The 20,328-nt window shown below is 37.7% G+C and overlaps 1 protein-coding gene across 8 annotated transcripts in view; it reads right to left on the bottom strand.

Annotated features, from left to right (window-relative positions):
• Mctp1 (multiple C2 and transmembrane domain containing 1) overlaps positions 1-20,328 on the bottom strand; it is a 499,895-nt gene that overhangs the window by 82,137 nt on the left and 397,430 nt on the right. For 6 of the 8 annotated variants that reach the window (XM_033767611.1, XM_019209437.2, XM_019209439.2 and 3 more), the window contains one exon: positions 4,152-4,271. The exons of the other annotated variants lie outside the window; for them this stretch is intronic. In XM_033767611.1, coding sequence (XP_033623502.1) covers positions 4,152-4,271 — 120 coding nt within the window. The remainder of the gene's footprint in view (positions 1-4,151; positions 4,272-20,328) is intronic. 8 annotated transcript variants of the gene reach the window in all.

The following is a 20,328-nucleotide window of genomic DNA, read 5'->3' as shown; positions in this document are numbered from 1 at the left end:
AAAAAAAAAAAAGAATAAAAGATGTGATGTCTCAAAAAGGCTTAGCAGGACATCTGATACATAGAAATTACTTAATAAGCATCTACTCCATTCCCCTGAATGAACAGTAAGAAAGATAAAGAGTGGGAAAATATTTTCAATCAATATGTCTGCTTGAAGGCAGAGTTAGCACTACTGTTTTGTTTTTTACTGTTAACTCTTGGGAGACACTTGGAGATGACCAGGAAGAGGTAGGATGTACCAAATTAGAGTTCCAAGAGGAAATGTAATTGACTGGTGGTGAGTAGTAAAAATCTGAGACAAATGTGCTTGTGCATAAGTTACTTAACTGCTTTGGTCCTGCCTCCTGGTGCATAAAGCAAAAACCAATGCCAGTAGGGTGTGTAGAGACCCTTGGTTTGCTTGGCCAACCCATTTCCTGCATTAGCTAAGACTTGAGTTCCTTTTCACAGGAAGGGTTCAAGTAGCCATGCTCATTTCACTCCTTAGTTGTCTCATATAAAGAGACCATGGAGTCACTTGATGTAGGAGGACAAACCCGTTGGCTGGGCTGACACAGTTGGCTTCTCTCTCCGGAGGACTAATTGACACGATGAATACCAAGTGCTTCACATGCGCCCCAGATGTGATGAGGGTTCAGTAATTTTTAACTAAACGTAAAGACCATTTCCTGGCCCGTATTCTTCCCTAACCGAAATTTAGTCTGCGGTACTTATAATGTAGCTCATTAGTACAGGCCTAACAGGCAGAGCAGGGAGAATTTCCCTCAGCTTTGGAGTGACAGCTCCAATCAAGAGGAGGATGACATTTCTACCTTTATATCCCTTTCATGCTAGGGAGATTTCTGAATGAAGCATGTATTTAGCAGTTTTCTCTAGAAAAGCCTACCAGTTCTCATGCTGGAAAGTTTAATGCCACTGTCCCAGTCTAGGTAGATTCAGACCTAGGATTGCTTATTTTTAACAAGTCAGACTGGAGACAATGGAGGTGAAATGCCATTTCTAACTGTGCCTCTTTCTCCTGGGCCCCCTCTGAGAGTACAGCTTCAGCGTCAGGAATGGTTCTCTACTTTGCCTGTCCTTAACAGGTTCAGCTCATTAACTGTAGCAAAACTTACTTGGCAAGGATTGTATCTCATTTTTCTCATTAAGCAAGAACAGGCACCACAGAGGGAGAAAGGTGGGGATTTAGCTCTTGTGATCCTAAGGACGTCTAAGACGGGAAGGGCTTTCCTTAATAAAAATATCCACATGTTCCTATCGAAGTATTTATCTCAACTATCCACCAGTGTGCTGAAGGGAGAATTTTCACTCATCCATGCACTTTTCGTATTTCAGTGTTTATTTTCTTTTCTCTTTCAACTTCTTACGTTATGAAACTATTACTTCCTTTTCTTTTTCTGTATGGAGCTGAGGGTCACTTTGATTTGTTTCTCTTTTTATAGTATTCATTCTAATTAAGTTTTCTCAGTTGAATGTATAGTGTTATTCTCATGGCAGAAATTCATTCTGTCTCTGTCTCTGTCTGTCTATCTGAATTTCCCAATATTGAAAATTTCCTGCTTTGGGATTAGGCAACCATGTGATTAATGCAAATCAAAGATCTTGTAAAGTTTTTACATTCGCTGAAATATTCTGCAATGTTTTGGAGATATCAACAAGAGTATAGGGCAAAATATCATTCTTCCAGGGCTATGTACTGAGAAGAAGTCACTTAGCCACAGCATAGCAACCCCTACAAACACTTTCCCTTCATTTGCGCGCACACACACACACACACATGTATATAATTTGTAACCAGCAAAGTATAATCCAGGTCTCTTTTCAAAAGGAGCAACCAGTTCAAATGCACAGCTGGGTATGCCAGAAAACACATAATTAGACAAATTGGATTTAAGAGTTACGTAAGGTCTCAGCTGAGCCTGTGAATAAGAAGCTGAATGAAACGTTGTGATTGCTGCTCTGGTGCCTGGAAAGAACAGAATATGTGGATATGTGTGTTTTGGGCAAATAAAAGGCAATTACTGAGAGTTATGGAGTGTGGTTGGCATTCTAGAGAGTTAGACTATAGAATGTTTCACAGTGGGTTGTGCTGGAGGATAAATGTTGTCCAGGGCTAAAAGGGGAAGTCTGTTAGAAGAGATGTACTTAAGAGGAAAAGATCTGAGAAATCCTATTTTGGAATTGTATTTTGCAAAAAAGTAAAGGGCAGTTGAAAAATGGCATATTATACAATTTTGATTACATGTTATGTAATTTTTCTACACATTTATAAAAAGTCTTAGAGAATTTTAAGTGTCAAGAACACATTATATATTATTTTCTCCCATAAAAATGGACTTCCCCAGCCAAGGCAGGTATATTCTGGAAAAGATAACAAGCAGTCTACAGTTTCAGAATTGTTCATTAAGAATTCTCAAACCAATGACTAAATATTGAAGATAAGCTCCCTCATAGGATTAAGAAGCTAAAACTAAATTGCCACTTTTTTCTATTTGCAAGTAATCTTACTTGCAAATTTGTCTCAAGGCAACTGAATGAAAAGTAGATATTCTTCTCTCTCAACAATCTCTCTGAAATAAATGGGACAAAAAAGCAATTGTCTTAGAGAGTCTTATTTTCTTAAAGAAAATATCCTGGATTAATTGACCAAAGTACCTATTAGTCCCCGTGATACCAGCACTTACAGCATTTGGGGCTTGTTTCTCAGTGTGCAATTCAAATATATATCCATAAAAATCCTCGCCGATAGTAATAACTTGTCTATTGATGTCACCTAGCCATTAAAAATCTCTATTAGCAATCTTCATATTTGGTTTGATATCATTTTTAAAAAGTGTTTTGAATACCTTTAATTTGCAGACCACATGCCAGAGATAGGGGCAAATACAAAGACAAACAAAAAGCATCTTCCTTCAAAACCTATATTCTAGTGACCAATATAGAAATACAACAGGGAAGTCAACTTGGTGTGTTGTTTTGTGGCAACTTTGCCATATAATTTGTGGTTGTACAACCGAATTTTCTTTTATTTTGATAATGAGGAATTATTTTGAAGAAATGGAATTTGAGTGGGCCAGAGATTTAGTTCAGTGGCACCACGCCTGCCTCATAAATACAAGGTCTTGAGTTTGATCCCCAGTACCACGCAACAAAAACAAAACAAAACAAAACAATAAAAAAACAAATGGACTTTGCTTATGTTACCATTTGAAGTATACTTTGCATCAAAGGGATGTTCTTTGTCACAAGTATGTCTTTTTACCACTATGATGCTTATCATTATGATAAAGTATATACTTTCACATTGATTATATATGTGAACAATGGTTGGAAAATTCCTGACTATGAACTACATGAAAAACCTTAGTGGTGAATAAAAAAACCAAAGGAATCTGATGAAGGTATGTACCGAGAAGATTCTTGTATTTCACAATCCTTTAATTTTTAACAGGTACCCATCAAACTATCCAATTCCAAATGCCATATTTGGACAATCTCCTCATTTATTTATATGCAGGAAAGCTACTGAAAATATATTTGCTAGCAACTGAAACACTAAGGCATAAAAAGCTTGTCAGGAACACAAAAGTGATTACAGTATGGCTAGCTGCTTCTTAGTCTAAAATGAAGAGAATCAAGATTGTCATACAGATTCTAAAAACTTTCCAAAATGCCAAAGATGGCAGGTAAATTTAGTTTCACTTTCCTTAAATTATACAAAAGTTCTTTATTCTTGAGCTGGTACTTAAATACGCTTGTCACAGAAAGGAAGGTATTTGCTGTTGTTCAGTAAAACCCATTGACTTAAGGTACTTTAACACAATTTTCTAGGCTGAAAAACAACAATTCTTCCTCCCTTGCAATGGGGAAAAAGAACAATCATTTTGAGTAACAGCCATTTATGATTAAAAAATCATAGCTCATTCTTTGGTGTGTTGCCTACTTTAGTTTCTAGCAAGATGAGTAATGTTAGAAATGGGTGAACGCTTTTTGAGTTAGAACCAAAGAGTCGTTAGTTTTGACCCAAAAGAACTTTCCTCCAACCTTGAGTATTTATAGAGAGATATTCTGGTTTGTAAAAGCAAATTCAATACTGATCTTGTCAGGGAAACTAAGAATAAAAACATGAGTAAGAAAGTAGAGACTTACTGTATCACGTTGCCTGTTATCTTTCCCTGATATTATCAAGAAGTAGTTCCATGTCAATAGCAACAACAAAACCAGGGGTATCATGTAGAGCTCAAAGTTCCATACTACAAAGAGAAAGAGCTGGAGGAAAGAGAAGAGAGGAAAAAGATGAGTCAACCCTGAATTTCATTAGATGGACTCTCTTACTCATACTCCACCTCAAAAACCAAAAAACTCAATACAACAGGAAGGTTTATCTGGAATACAAAGCCTGAGCACTTGTGTGGCAGTTTTCTAAAAGCACGACTGACCCTACAAAAACATGGTTAAGATGTTTACTTTATTTCATTTCTAAGAAGGAAAAACTAATACCATTATATTGTCAAAGAGGCAATTTTAAGTAGGTTAGACCAAATAAGTTAAAAAAAAAAAAGGCAGAAACTTGAGCTTCCGTACATCGTCAGAATAACCCAGTCTAGCTGTCTTAACGACAAAGGCTGAATCGCTATTAAACACCAGGGGCTTTTTTTTTTTTTTTTAAATCTCACTTGGATAACACAATGTAACCAGTATAATAGACAGATGAAAATACCAAGGCTACACCAAAGAGCAGCAAAGATTTCATATTATGAAAAAAACACTGCTACCATCAAGTGTAGAAAAGGTTGCCTTAACATTCAGAATCACGACAGAAATCAAATAGCTATTAAATGAAAATAAAGAGTAATTTTGTCAAGTTATTTTGTCAAAGAAAATTCTGAAATATCCATTTGTATTAGTTTTTGATACCTATTTTTCTACATATAAAAACTACTTTTTATTGTAAGGTGAATGTTAGATCAGGGACTCTCGGTGGCAAATAGAGCCATTCTAAACGCTCTAAAAACAGCATTTAAATCGTCAAATAACAGGACTTTGGGTATAAAGTGCGGCTCACCCCCTACATATCATTTATTCTTGGGGTCTGTGGCTCTTCCTGTCAAATGAAGGTCATGTTAAGTCGGGTAACTCTTAAGAGCTGAACTCCACATGGGACTGTACGGCTAACTACCTATATAACCTGTTAACAACTCAAACATCCTCCACTGAGATTCCTCCTCTGTGGAATGGGGACAATGGAAGGATCACTTCATAGTTCTGGAAATGAAATAGTTAAAAGGCGTTAAGGATTTGTTACACTGCTTGGTACCCAGTAAGTGGGAAAAAACAAAAATAAAAACTACTGGACTACTGTGTGAGTGTTATTGGTGTTCAGAAAGTTACCAAGTCGTTGACCATGGTCCTCAAGTTCTAAAGTCACTCGCCCACTAAGAGTGAGCTGGATGTGTAGCATAACTAGGGAGTTCAGTCGGCTGCTTGAGGTACCATCAGCTTCCACCTCTGGGGGTCAGGAGATTTAGGGGTCATGCCCTAAGGTCACTCCTGTCAGGCACAGTGGCAGGGGTAGGGGACACCTGAAAGAATCCCAGTCAGGCTGACAGTCCATTCAAATATGGCAGAGATAATTAAATACGGGGTAGGGGGGAGAGTCCCCCAGACGGCCAAAGCATCCAAGATCTAGGCCTTAGAAAACCACTTTGCCTCAATATTTCCATATCTGGACAGAATCTATAGATCTGATTACTTCTACAGCACTTTTCCGATATTTAAAATGAATTCATAACATTACTGTACCACTGGGTTTATTAATATTAACTTTTACTGAGTTTTTTTTTTTTTGCACTTCTTCCTTTAAAACACATTTAGGAAGCTTCAAAATGTTCTATGCCTCTCTTTTTTTAACTGAGTTTTTTAATATTCAAAATCCTAAATGGACACCCAAAATACAAATGATGGCTTGGTAACCTAATAAATGAAATTTGGAGAGTGTTGTGTACTCACAATGCTAGATTCAAGTTCGTAAATAAGAAATATTATAAATATTGCAATACATGAAACATGAGCGTGTCTTTTATTTCACTAGAAAAGTAGAATGACTTCTAGAAAGAGAAGATATCTGCATTTAATTTTTGAAAAACATTTAAAATGATAAAAATTACAGTCAGTGGTTATGATTATTATATATTTTTATAAAGATAGTTATTTTCCAAGAATCAATCAAGGTAAACTTATACAGACATTAACAATGTTTACAAAGCAGAAACTTTTCTCCCTCTCCCTCCCCGACTCCTTCTTTTTTTTGGTTCTAGAAAATCAAATGTAGGACCTTGTGCATGCTAGGCAAGCACTCTAACACTGAACTATACCCCCGACATGAAAAATTATTTTTGGTTAGAGACTAAGTTTTTGCACATTTATTTGTAATGTGTAGGCAATCACTAGGATGTAAGCTCCCTAAGTGTAGAGACTTCTTTTTTTTCCACTGTTTTAGATTTGGATTTTAGAAGAGTTCTTAGGGTTCAGTAAATGCTCAATAAGTAAATTTTACCAAATTAATGAGTAATTAGGTACAGCATTCCCAAATCATTCAACAGCAATCTATGTAATTGTATTAGTAAAAGTATAGAACATACCCTTTAAGATAACATATAAAGTATATAAAACCAACTAATTTCAGAAAAATTCATTTAGAATCATAAATTAATAGCAAAGGTCTACCTCTGATGAATAAGCCTGCCTTAGCCCTTCTTCCAGATGAGATTGTCTTTCCATTCTGGCTATGATCATGAAGTGTTGTGCACAGTAGGGTCTAACCACAGTTGCGTCTCCTGAACCTACTTACATGTTTGTCTTTCCTGAGGGCATTCACCCACCTCAGTGTGTTCTGGTGTCATGGATGGGACTAAAGTTATTATATTGCTTAATATGACCAGCTGTAATCATCTTTAACCTGTTGAGCAGATGAAATATCCCTGGTAGTGTCTACTCATCGGTGTGAAAGACCTAGTGTTATACAGAGTCAATTTTTTGTAATGTTCATGTAGTGGTGTTGGCTGTTGGTCTGGCATTACATAGAGGACTCTTTCTAGGTGGTAATCCTGCAAGTAATCAAGACATCTGTCATGCCTTTTTCTTCTCTAGGTTCAACATCACCATCATCATCAGGAAAAGGATGTGTTTCTTTGCACTTCCCTACTGTACACATCTTCTCATACTCAAATCAAGACATCGATAACCTTCCCAAAGTACAGCACTTAGAACAGACACAACACTGCTCACAAGGGCCTGTTGTTAATATACCCCATCAACATGGACACCAGAACAAGTGTGGGGGAAAGTCAGAGAAGAGAGAAACAAAAGAAGTAATTACATTAGCTTTACAGATTCCAGCAATGGAAAAATTGTCTCTTGTGTTATGTTGTGTTCTTTAAGAATCTACTATTTTAGGAGATCCTTCTATTGAAAATATCTTTTTAAAAATAGGGCTTTGAATAAATGCTAAATACAAAAGCATTTAGTATTATGAAAGAATAATAAACAACATGAGCACAGATTAACAATTACAGTGCATTTATCGAACATTTGAAATGTGCTATGCAATAGTGAATGGTCAGAAGTAAGACAAAATGGTCTTTGGTCTCAGATTGCTAAGAGTCACTGGAAAAACAAAAAGCAATCACTCACTATAATACTAGTGATGATTCTAATTCTTGTCAGCTATTAAGGGTTCTTTAATAAAAAGAGCCCTCTACACTGAAGCCTCTTCCCTCCCCCTGGGGCCCATCTGCACTAAGACTGATCCTCTCTTCTTTCCTACAAAAAAATGAAATAATGCAGAAGACTGGACCTTCAGTGTCCCATCAGGTTAGAGAAGAATGAAAGTGGACAGGAGAAAACCCAAGGAAAGCGAAGATGACCCATGATCTGTCCTTGGTTCTGACTATACTTTTAGAGAATGGATGAAATGGGATGAAAAAATAAGTTAAGGGGAAAAAAAAAATCCCTTGACCCAAAGAATATAAATGTAAACCATAAAATTTGTAGCATGTGTCTTCACCCATACTTCCCGAATCCTCTTTTCATTTATTTATTTATTTATTCATTCATTCATTTTTTGCCTGTTTGGAACATGGAGAGCAGACCAAAGGGTTCAGAATTCTTCAAAATTATACCAGGTGATAAGGACTCATAGATTTTTACAGTATTTAATTTCATTCAACTTTACCAGTATTGCACCTCCTCTCTTTATCCCTCATCCTTTCACAACACACAATCTTTTCATTTCTCCCCCTTTCTTCCTATAACCATACACCCACTGCCCACTGTCCACAGTCCACTTTTAATAAGGAAGCTTGAGCTATCTATAATTTACTTTCGTAGAATCCATGCCTCCCTTCTAGAAAAAGCCCTATATTAGTAATCTCTGCCTATTAGAGACTAATCTAACAAAGCACTTGGTGGTTTACTCTTGAAAACATCACTAGGTGGCCATTATGATTGGGGAAGGGAGGCTAGGGGAATGGGAAAAAAATAAGAACCAAGATATGTCATGTAGCAGTACAAGATCCCAGTGATGAATGTAACTGGATTGTATATCTAAAATATAGCAATAAAAATATTTTTAAAAATACAATTAGAGTTGTATAGCAGAAAGTTAACATGGAACGTCAGTCAAATGGTACTAAGTACACACAACTTTTATCATTAGAAAGGGATACTGAGTGATTTACCGATTATCTAGAAGTTAGAAGCTCTTTTAACTGGCTTTTGGACTATGAACTATGACCATGAGTTCCCTCAAGGTATTATGAAGCTTAGTAAAATTGACAGAGTATAGGTATTCACACAAAGTCCGGGGCATCCTAGCTCCCCGGTCATGATCTGGGTGAGCTTGGGCAAACTATTAGATCTCTCTTAGTTTTATCTGAAGCGTGGAAATGCTATGTCCTTTGCACTTTTGAGATGGAATTAGTGTGATGTTTGGCCCCTACAAGGTGCTCCACAGCAAAAATATATTGGCCTATACTGTGTATGATTTATACTCCTTGCAGCTTAGCACTTTCCCTCTAGCACCTCAGTGTCCATCGTTAATAATCCTTTTAAGTACAAGAGCTATGTAAAAGAAGCCATGCAATAGACTAGGAAAAGATGATGAAAGAGCGCCATTGCCAGCGTTCATACAAGGTGCGATAAAATGCAGTGAACATTTAAATTAAACAACACACCACCATTCACCCCCATTTGCTTTAAACCCAGTCAGCCCCTCCTTGTTGACACTTCTGAAGCAGCTCTGGAAATCCTCTCTCATGAGTATCTTTCGTCGAGCTTGTTGTGGCTGCCTCAACGTCCCAAGGTGATTCAAAGTGTTAACCTTTTGTGACCATTTTAACTTTGGGGAAGAGCCAGAAGGCAGTGCCAGATACGGTGAATGAGGTGGATGAGAACGCACCGTAATATTTTGCAGCCCATTTCCATTAGATGTCACTGAGCAGCTTTATTTACTGTGTTCTCATCACACCTCGTACAGACACTCATGAAAGACAGTGGGCAGCACTGCTTCAGAAAGTGGCAAGAACTGTGGGATAAGTGTGTTCAAAGTGAGAGGAGTATGTGGAGGGAGATTAATAGCAATGAGTCTTTCATGATAATTTTAAAAATTTAAACATTCGCCATATATTTGGATCACACCTCACATATTCAGTTCACAGTAAATGTGTGCAGTAATGGCCCAAGTTTATTCATTCTCCTCGTGTCCAGTCCTTTTGTGATATCTTCCCACACTGACAATGGGATCGGGTAATCACTTCCTTCGGTAGAGAAGGGCAACAAAAATGACTAAAAACAGAAGCTTCAAACATGTGACACAGACACCTCTATCACTTCAGCTGAACATCAGGCAGCAAAGCTACCTATGTGATGAGATGCTGACTGAAAAGGCATGGGCACAAGGGAGCCCAGCTTAGTACAGAAGAAATGCCCAGGTGAAACTGACTGTTGGCTCATAGAATCATCACTACATAAACAGTAGCTGTGTTAAGCTCTTGGTTCTGGAGCAGTTTGTTATGCAGCAAAAGCAAACTGATACATATTATCCTTTCTCCCAGGAAACAGTGTGGTATGACAAAATACAGTTTACATCAGAAATCTCAAGAACTGTTTTTAGGTTCATTTCTGATATTCGATCAACACAGGAATTAGGCAGATCAGTTATTCCGTTTTATTTTTGTCTACTATCCACAGTGCTGGTAACATTGGCTTACATTTATTAGATGGCCATGGGGAGCAAATGAGGTATGGAAAAATGCTTTATCACAAAGTATTACATTGATGCAAATATTATCAATTTAATGGTTTTCCTGTTTAAAATTATGCCCGAGAAAATTATAGACTTTATGTAAACTAATACTCTAAGATAAATTAATATGATAGTCATTCTTTGAGCAGTTCTAGAAGACAGATGTGACGTCTATGGAGGGGGAGAGAAAGGTTTGCTGCAGGGAAGTTGTGTTAAACACAGTGGTTGTGGTTAAACTTTTTACTAATAATCGAAACAAGAAAAGTCCAGATCATTATAGAAACTCATTGGTACTAATAAATGGCATTAGCGTACCCTGAAGATTTTACGAACTCAGGAGTTAAAACAATTAGTTTTCAAAGTGCAAACAAATTTTTAACCACTTCACACCCAAAGATTTAAAAGAAAAGCTTGCTCTGAACTAGTTGTTTTATGCATGCCAATTCCTGTCCATAACCCTTTGCCATTTTAAAATTCAAACACCTTCTAGCTCTATCACTATTACTTTGCCTACAATATTAGTATCTATATCCCAAAATGCAATCCTTGAGTATCTATTTGAGTCAGGCTTTAAAAGCATTCTAAATTGTAATCATAAATATTCAGAATGCATTTTTTGAAAACTTTTAACTTACCGAAAGGAAAACAATATAGTTTGTCTTCACAAGTTTATCACATTGCAAAGCACGAACTTCAGGGGAAAAGTCATCAATAGCAGACTGCAAAGACTAAACATTAGAAGATTTCATTTTACAATGAGAAAAACAAGGATCAGGAGTTTGAGAGTTGCCTAAGGACCCCCTCTACAAAGAAGCAGAAACAGGTCTTCTGATTCCTAATATAGTGTGCTTTTCTCACTAAGCAACACCAACTCTAATGTGAAGGTTTTTATATGGAGTTCTGATGCTTTGGAGGCATCAATTATTTAGGGAAAGAATATTCAGTTTGTAGATTTTTTTATATCTCTGTTTCTTCTTCCTTTTGGTCTGGGATAATCACTTTTGCAGCAGAACAAAGGAAAGGAACGACACTTCCTCGGCATTCTGGCAAAGGTCTGATATGGCAAAGGGGTCAGAAACTAATGGTGGAGAGGAGGTTCGTGGAGCCCATTTCGTGCTTCCTTTCTCTCCCTCTCTCACATGGCTCTGAAGAATCAAAAGTTGGCTATTCACAAGGTTTCTATTAAATAGGGCTTTCTTCCATCCAAAATGTTTAGAAGAGGTTAGTAAGGTGGCTCTAAAGGCAAAGACTGGAAACTGAATGAGCCAATTACATTTGTACAGACAGAAAAAGCCCTACTTTTTCACATGGAAGATTAAACAAACAAAAAACTGTTCTACTGAGAAGCTAAGTGAAGGTGGGATAAAGCTTTTCACTCACATTAAACAAGGCAAATTGCATAAAGTCAAGTAATGATTTGAAATATTAAGAATTTATAGTGACACCATTTTATAAGAGGTGCAAAGATGTGCATGATTTTATATTTCTTTGAGCTCCAGGGTTTCAGAGTCCCAGACAGGACTGGGGCCATGTACACCCTCCCCTCAACTGATGCTCTCATTGAAGTGCGGTGGAAGATGCAGGCATTCAATGATCATGCAGTACCACACACGACAGAATCCCTGGGGGAGCCCACTTCAAAAAATCATTTAAGTTGGAATATTGAATATCCTATTCTTTTGCGAACTACAGTATATTTTAAAAAGAAATCTCATTCAAAATGATTAACACTTCCTACTGTTCAGGAAAAAAGCCTGCCCTTTCAGACTAACAGCTGTGGATCATTAGCTCTCCAGTGATGAGATGGGTTTGATGAGTATTTTTCTTTCTAATTAAGAGATGAGATTCTCTATTTGACTGTCTCTTCAGAAAGAAGTGAGGAAAAAAAATTTTTTTTTCCTGCCTACATGGAAAGGCCATCTCCTATAAAACAATTAATTATTTCTTGGTCCTTTTAGAAAATCCTTTCCCTTTTTAATTTCAATTCAATTTTTCTTAAACTTAACACACTTCTAAACAGGTCTTCACGGTATTAATCCATTTTTATCCCCTCATAGTTTTCTGTTTATTTCATCTTTCAAAAAATAACTATTTCAGGTAAAAAAAACAAAGGGGCAAATGCATCAAAAGTTCATATTCACTGCAAGAATTAATCCTGAAGGACTTTTTTTGGTCCTAACAGAGCATTATTTGGCATGAGACTATTTCCTGATGGGAGAGAGGCCTCAAATTAGAAAGATAATAAATACACAGGATACGGTTCGTGAGCAACTAGACAGTGGTTAAAAAACAAAATCTTTAAGCTGCTTAGTAATGTATAAAAACTGTTCATGGTAATAAGCCCTTTAAAGGAAACAATTTCACCTCTACTAATAAGATAAGCCTTGAACAAAAAAGCTGAGGAATGAACGTAAAATGGAACCTAAAATATTTTGCTTTTTTTTTTAAGCCATCATAAGAGCTGGCAAAGACGCTAGATTCTTGGATTAAAAATTTGATGGAAGAGTGTAGTAAGAAGCCAAGGAAAGCAGTTTGTGAATCAATCTCATCAATTGCCTCCTTAAATCCTTTCAGTACTAGAGAAGAAAAGAGGACAAAAAGAAAGCATGTGGGCTTTCAAACATTTAGGCCCTCTGCCGGAACCTTGCCCCAGGGTGTATTTGGAAATTTGCAGTGTGCTTTCAGTTGGCCTAGTGGCTAAGGCCAGAAGAGAGATACCGTCTAGTGTCTAGTGAGTGGGGTCAGAAAAACAGAGGGCACCCTTATCTTCTGACAGCACTCACCGTGAAAAACCGTGCCAGCTTTCTGCATAGATAACAGACTGTTCCAGAATGAACCTGGGGCAGAAACTGTCAAGTGCACACAGAAGACTGGGTATCTGTCCCAGGTGACTGCGTGACGTCAGTTTCGGATGGAGAGTCACTATTGGAGAAAAAAATCGCACTCACAAGCACTTGCACTAGATTTTTCAGTCTGCCTATTAATGTTCAACACTTCTTTTTTTTTTTTTTTTTCGTACCAGGGATTGAACTCAGGACCTTGTGCAAGGCAGGTGGCAGCACCACTGAGCTAAATACTCGGCCCTGTTCAACATTTCTTAAAAATGTGCCTAAAGAAGAACCGAGGGTGAACCCCTTGTGCTCATTTATCATCCCATGAATTAAGTCAGGCTGCACCCCAGCATCCGAGTCTTTAAAACCCCCTTTGGGGGAAGGGAGTGGTTTCGCCTTCAGTTAAATAGCACAATGGAGACAGCATTTGTTCCAAGGTCTGCAATTCTGCAATTCTGATGGGTTCCACTAAAGCTTCTTCTTTTTGGGGGGGTACTGGGAATCGAACTCGGGACCGTGCACTTGCAAGGCAGGCAGCGGAACCACTGAGCTAAATCCCGGGCCCCACTAATGCTTCTTGCACCACCTCATTCACCAGGGGGAGATGGGCAAAGTGAACCCAGGTAATTCCTAGCATTGCCAGCAGCCTTTCCAAGGTGGATTTAAAATAAGGTATGTTCTTTTGAAGAGCAAGCTTCATTTTGTTCAATATTCTGCCATATAAACAATAGCAAGGAATTGGTGATTACCTTCGAACCACCCACTGGATCTCCACTTTGCTGAGCCATTTCCTGTGATCCTGACGGAATGACACAGGTGGCCTCGGTAAGTTTAAAAAAGAGCCCCAGGCAGCCTGGCTTTTCTCTTCTTAATTAGAGTAAAAATTGCTTTCATTTTGACTAATTTCAATATCAGACTAACAAGACTTTTGCTGTGTTTTGGAATGTGTATGTGTTTGTGTTTAGAGGGAAAAGTCAAAGCGTATTATTCACAAATGGTTCCTAATATTTAACAAGCAAACTATGTCAGGAGAGCCACCTATCTCTGTTCTGGTGACAGAACGAGGCATATGATTAAGAGAAGAAAGAAAGAGGGAGTGGAGGAGAGAAGAGAGAGGAGAGAGACACTGGTGGACTTAATGACAAACTGAAAGAAATGCATGTGCTGTAACTGGGTTCATTTATTTACTGATGGTGTTGGAAAAATATAACTTGCTTAGGTTACCTATATAGGCACATTAAAAAATTCCAACTGTTTATTCTGTGAAATCGGACGCTGAGTTTTAAAAGTTGCTGTTTGAAACTTAAAGCCCACAACTTTAGCACACCATGCTTATTTGAAAAGCATAGCTTGACTCCACCCTACTAAGGAAGCAAGTGGGACAAGGAGATAGGACTCATTTGAAGGTATGTTACATATGACCCATGGAAACACCTACCAAGGAAACCCCACATCAAAATAGGTCAAAGTCACCATGGAGATGCTGTTACTAACTAATCGCAGCATAACACACACTACTTTTCTTGATGGAGATATTATATCAGTAGAACCTGCCAGCCAGAAGGCTGGGCACGTTATTCATTTATTTATTTAGATATTTCATTCCTTGGTCCTCAGCTTACAACTTGTACTGATACTTTGTGTCATTTTTATCAAAGTCAGAGATGAAAGGCTCTGGCTTTGCTTTCAGAACACTGACAATTCCAAAATGTAAAGCCCAGAGTATGTCCAACTCAAGCATCACATCAACGACACATGAATAACTGATAAGAGATCCCTGCGAAGTTGTGAGCTTAATGTTAGGAAAAGTTTGATGTAGAATGAAACTGAGAGATGCCTGGAGAATGCTGATTCTCTGAGGTCCACTTTATGAGATGAAGCCTTCACTTAATGGTGTGTAATGCCAATCATTGTATCAAACACAGTTGATGTTTTAATTTTAATAGTTTTATCATTCACAGAAGTTCAGATCACTCAAAATCAGGCTGCATACAAAGTCATTCTTTTAGATCACAAATGTATGTTTCTAAGTGAAAAAACGAACAATGAAGACGAATTTGTATTAAGTGGCTCATGAAGAGGTGGCTGGAATAAGTAACAACCACTCTAAAAACTAAAATTGAAAATCAACACGAAATACACATTTTTTTCTTACTTAGAAATGAAGTACAAAATGCTCTAAATAAAGTTCTTATATTCCTTCCCATCTTCTAAATTATTAAACTATTAGTAAACAAAGTATTGCACTCTGTATTGAAATGTAATATTTCTTTAAGGATACTGTCATACAAATGTATCATTTCTATGTATTTTCTAGGGCTTTGGAATGCTATAAAGATTTACAAGATTAAGGCAACTTTAAAATTTTTAAAGAAATGAATCTCTTACTGTTAGTAGTTTTGAAATAGGTTCTTGGTCAATTCCCCTTCTTGTTTATGTAAATGCTACATCAAGATACACAAACTTTACACCAATGTCTGGAGATGTACAAAACGTAAAAATTTTCCCTATGCTTAAAATTAGTCTTTTAAGCTACCTCCATCCTGAACAGGTACAATATTTAGGGCAACAGCTGGCAGTTCAGTTGCTCATGGGGGGAAACTCCCTCTGTTCTACAGACTGTGCTAGAAAACAGGAGACCCAGAAAACAAGCCAAACACATGTTAGTGAAGCCTGTGATACAAGTAACTCTAAAAATTAGACCCACAGTCTTTATACTTTCAATTCCAGTTTGCTGAACAATGCCGGGTAAAAAGCAGATGATCAATTGTGGTGATTCCTTTTTGCACAGTAGCTGATGGGCAGAGGGTAACACTACAAGTTTTGGGGTGTTTGGTATCATTCTACTAAAATTATTTCACTCAGACTTAGCCGACTTATCCTGAATTTCTTTCCTGGGCTACTGATTTCTGGTCTCTCCTTTTAATACTCCACGACATAACCTTGCCGTTACTGTTGACTGTTCTTTGTCCAGATTTAACATCTTCATCTCAATCTTAAAATCACAGAGCCAAAGTCAGAAAGCGTGTTTTAAAAAATTCACCCTCATAAATAGATTTAAGACCTAATAATATCATATATTCAAGCTATCTTACTGGCTTCTGAAACTTCATCTCCCATTCTGTCTTATAATTTTCTAATTTTCTCCTTCACTGGTCTCATTCTCCCAATCCCTCTGTTCTGGAAAAACTTCAAGAGTTATGTTTAGCATCTCTAGCTATGTCTGAACATTTCTCTTTGCAATTCAAATAATCATCTTAGGCTGATTTTAACAGCCTTCTTTACTCCACTCCATCTTTTACCCTTGCTGTGTAATGTTTACTGATGAATGTCTTTCTCCCCTTTCTTAGCAGATCTAAGTGGTCTCCTTACTGCACGGGAAGCCTAAAGGTTTGAACACTAAGTATACATTTCTCTTGGCTATTTTCCACACTTCTAAACATTTTCTTAAAGGCAACAGGGCTTGTGCTTCAGTGGTAACAGAAGTTATCAGAGAACACTAGTTTAGACAGCAAGCAAGCCGAACTCCAACTGTTCAAACAGCCTGACTTTTACAGTAGAAGGAAAGGCCCACGGCCAAGACCACTGAGATGAGCAGGTATTTTTAGTTCACTTGTAGGCCAGCTCTAATGTAATTCTGAAATGTTTTCTTCCAACCAAACCAAACCCAACTTTTTCAGGGCTGTCCAAATCTGTTTTCTTTTATAGCAAGTACAAATTCTTGGAGCAAGGGAAGCATGCGTATCATTTGCAGGGCTGCTGTGTGACTATGGTGTTGATGCCCGGTGGCTCAAATTGGTCCGCAAAACAGATGAGCGCATTGTAATTAGCTCTTGTCAAACTGCTAGAAATACAAAAACCATTTCCACTGTGATCAAAATTACAGAAAAGAAAAATCTCTCCTATCCTTTGCAGCCAAAATAGTTCCTGAAGTGTCTTGTAGTTTAGGATTCCAGAGTTCTGAAAGGAGGCCATGTCATTTTCAGAAGAACTTTCACTTCTCTGACACGGGCAAGCTCGGATGTGTTATCTTTTGGGCATTTTTGTTGTTTTATTTTGATTTCCTATAAAATCTTACTTCTAAAAATGACCCATCGGGGATGGACATATTTTCTTGAGCTACGTACATGATGCTCACATAGGGTTCTCAACAAACATTTATGCTTCTTTATTTTTTAATAAAAATTTCCAGACTTTTCTATCAGTGTGTTACTCGGATCAATTTTCCTGAGTAACTAAATACTGCATTTTATTTAAACAAAAGAGTGCATTCTGCAGGCATTAATCAAGTGTTCAGATGGAATACCTTTGATATCACACTCTCACATGACGGCTGGCAAGTTTCTTGTTGATGACCTGCTCAAATAGTCATTTTCAGGACAGTGACTCAAAACATCACTTTGCTCAATCTTCTAAATTAGTCAAAAGGAGAGTTTTTATAACTCTATGGAATTTAATGTCCTCCCTAGGAAAAATGTAGCTATAGGTGGGTGTTTTAAAAAGAAAATGTATGGGGCTGGGGATTTAGCTCAGGGATTCCACCACCTGCTTTGCAAGCGCAAGGTCCCGAGTTTGATCCCCAGCACCAATAAATAAATAAATAAATAGAAAGAAAGAAAGAAAGAAAGAAAGAAAGAAAGAAAGAAAGAAGAAAAAGAAAATATAAACATTAGCCAAAAGGTGGTTCAATTTGAGATTAGGTTATGCAAACCAAAATATTATCCTCTTCTATATGTCTTCAGAAATTTCTCAAAGACTCACTTGGGTTTACTTGGGATGAGCAGAAAGGTGTAAATTAATATTATCTTTAAAAGTAATAAAATCATTCTATGCAAAAAAGTATGCAAAACAAACCATACAGCTAAAATTATAAAACTTCTATAAAAATATCTGTGGCCTTGGAGTAGGCAAAGAATTCACAGATAGAATACTGAGATTATTCCCTCCACTCTAAATATATCTGACTTGATTTCATTAAAGTTAAAAACTTTTGTGTTCCAAAAACATTATTTAAAAAATTGAAAAGATGAGCAACATATTGGGAGAAAGTAATTGTAAATTATATACCTGATGAAGGTCTTGTATTCAGAATATATAAAGAACACTCAAAACTTAATAATACAAGGACAAAAACTCAAGAAAGGGCAAAAATATTTAAGTAGCCATTTTAACAAAGAAAACATTAATAATTAATAAGCACATGAAAAATGCTTGACATCATTCACTGGTCAGTAGGAAAATGTAAACTAAACTACAAAGAGATGCCATCACTTCATATCCATTGAGTGGCCATTATCAAGATAAAAATGCTACATGTTGGTAAAGATATGAAAAAACTAGTGCCCTCAGACACTGTTGGCAGAGAAGGAAACAGTATGACCATTCTGAAGAACATTTTGGTCGTTTCTTACAAGGTAATGTAAACTTGCTATACTAACCCACAATTCCATTCCTTGGTATCTAGACAAGAGAAGTGAAATGCCGGCCCCCATAAAGACTCGCACATGAAATATTGTGACAGTTAAACTGGCTTGTTGATTTGATTGGCTTCAGAGCTACCTAGGGGATCAGCGAAACCCACTTCTGGGTGTGTCTGGGTGGGTGAATGTAGGTGTGGCCATGGGTACTGTAGCCGCTTCCTGGCACCTTTCTCTCTGGGGTTGTCGCTTAGCTCTGTTTCCCAGTTGCCATGAACCAAGCAGTTCTGCTCCACTGTACCCTCCTGCCACAACATTCCTGCCTTAAAAGCACCCAGTCAGGAACCTCTGAAACAACGAACCAGAGAAGCCTCTCCTCATCTAAATTATGGGTATCAGGTATTTTTTGTTCCAACAGCAGAAAAGCTGACCGATACAAATGTCTATCCTATTGGAGTATTTTTCATGATGCTTTCAAAATGGAAACAACACAAGTATTTATCAACTGATGAATGCATAATCAAAATGTACCCTGTTCATACAGTGGGATACACTATCGAGCAATGAAAAGAAGTCACTACCGACACATTCTCTGTCATTGACCCAAACTCATGCTAAGTGAAAGAAGTCAGAGGTAAAGAACAGACTATATGATTACATTTATAGAAAACATACAGAAAAGTCAAATCCCTAGCAACGTAAAACTGATTGGTGGTCTCCAGGAGCTGAGGTGAGAACTAAGAGTGACCACGACCAGGCCAGAGGGGTCCTTTGAGATGAGGGTTGCACAGTGAGCAACCTTACTGAAAGTCAGTGGATTACACTCTTAAAATGGACAAATTACATGACACGAATTACACTTCTGTACAGCTGTTTAGGAAGGAGGGGCTCTTTCTCAAGGGGAAAGAGATACGGACATGGAGTAGAGAGGGAAGGGAAGGAAGGGGATGAGAAAGGAATGAAGCTGCGTTATCTACACACACTAACCACACACCAGGAATGTGAGTGTTACATACTGCAAACCTGTGCTGATAAGGAAAATGAGCTAGAAAAAAACAAAGAAGGTCATATGTCTGTCAGAAGACGAAGAAAAAGCGAAAAGCTTTTGTGGAGGCAAATTCCACTACGAACAACTGAGAGTAGACTGAGGCAAGGAAAGGCCCTGGCTCTTGGACAGACCCCGCCCACACTGGCAAGAGAACTGAAGAGGGTGGTGATGACACTTTTCGCCTGATGAGTCTTAAGATAACTGTTCCGCATCTGAGTTCAGAGAAGATCTGCAAAAGCTACAGAGAAATAGCGCCAATACCTACTGCAATCGTTGCTAATTGCGATTACAAAAGCCTGGCTGTAGAGGCAGAAGATGGAAAAATGCACTAAAATGCTACCACCCTCAGTCAGTTCTCAATTCTCACAACAATATGACCATTTTTAAAATATTCTCACCCTTTCAATAAGAAATGGTGGAGAAGTTCAGAAAAATGCTAAGGAAAACTGAGCTGGAGATGTGGAAAGAAATGGAAAAGGCAGAAAGATAGCCTACCAACATGCTGAAAGAAAACAGGTCAAATAAACCAAAACAAAAGCCAATCTTTACACAAGAAAAGGGGACAGAGTATCAATCTCCTCATCAGCCCTGCCCGGAACAAAGCACTACCAGCTGAAGATGATGCCAACGTTTTCTCACTTGGCAATCATGCCAGAAGTGGGGAACCTTTTAATTTGGGCCTAACTTTAAGACTGCATTCTCATTCCTTAGTGATCTCTATTACCAA

This window comes from Fukomys damarensis, unplaced genomic scaffold (genome assembly GCF_012274545.1).
Source record: "Fukomys damarensis isolate Sample0158 unplaced genomic scaffold, DMR_v1.0_HiC HiC_scaffold_3, whole genome shotgun sequence".
Taxonomy (NCBI): Eukaryota; Metazoa; Chordata; class Mammalia; order Rodentia; family Bathyergidae; genus Fukomys; species Fukomys damarensis.
This window is presented reverse-complemented; position numbering and strand designations above follow the sequence as displayed.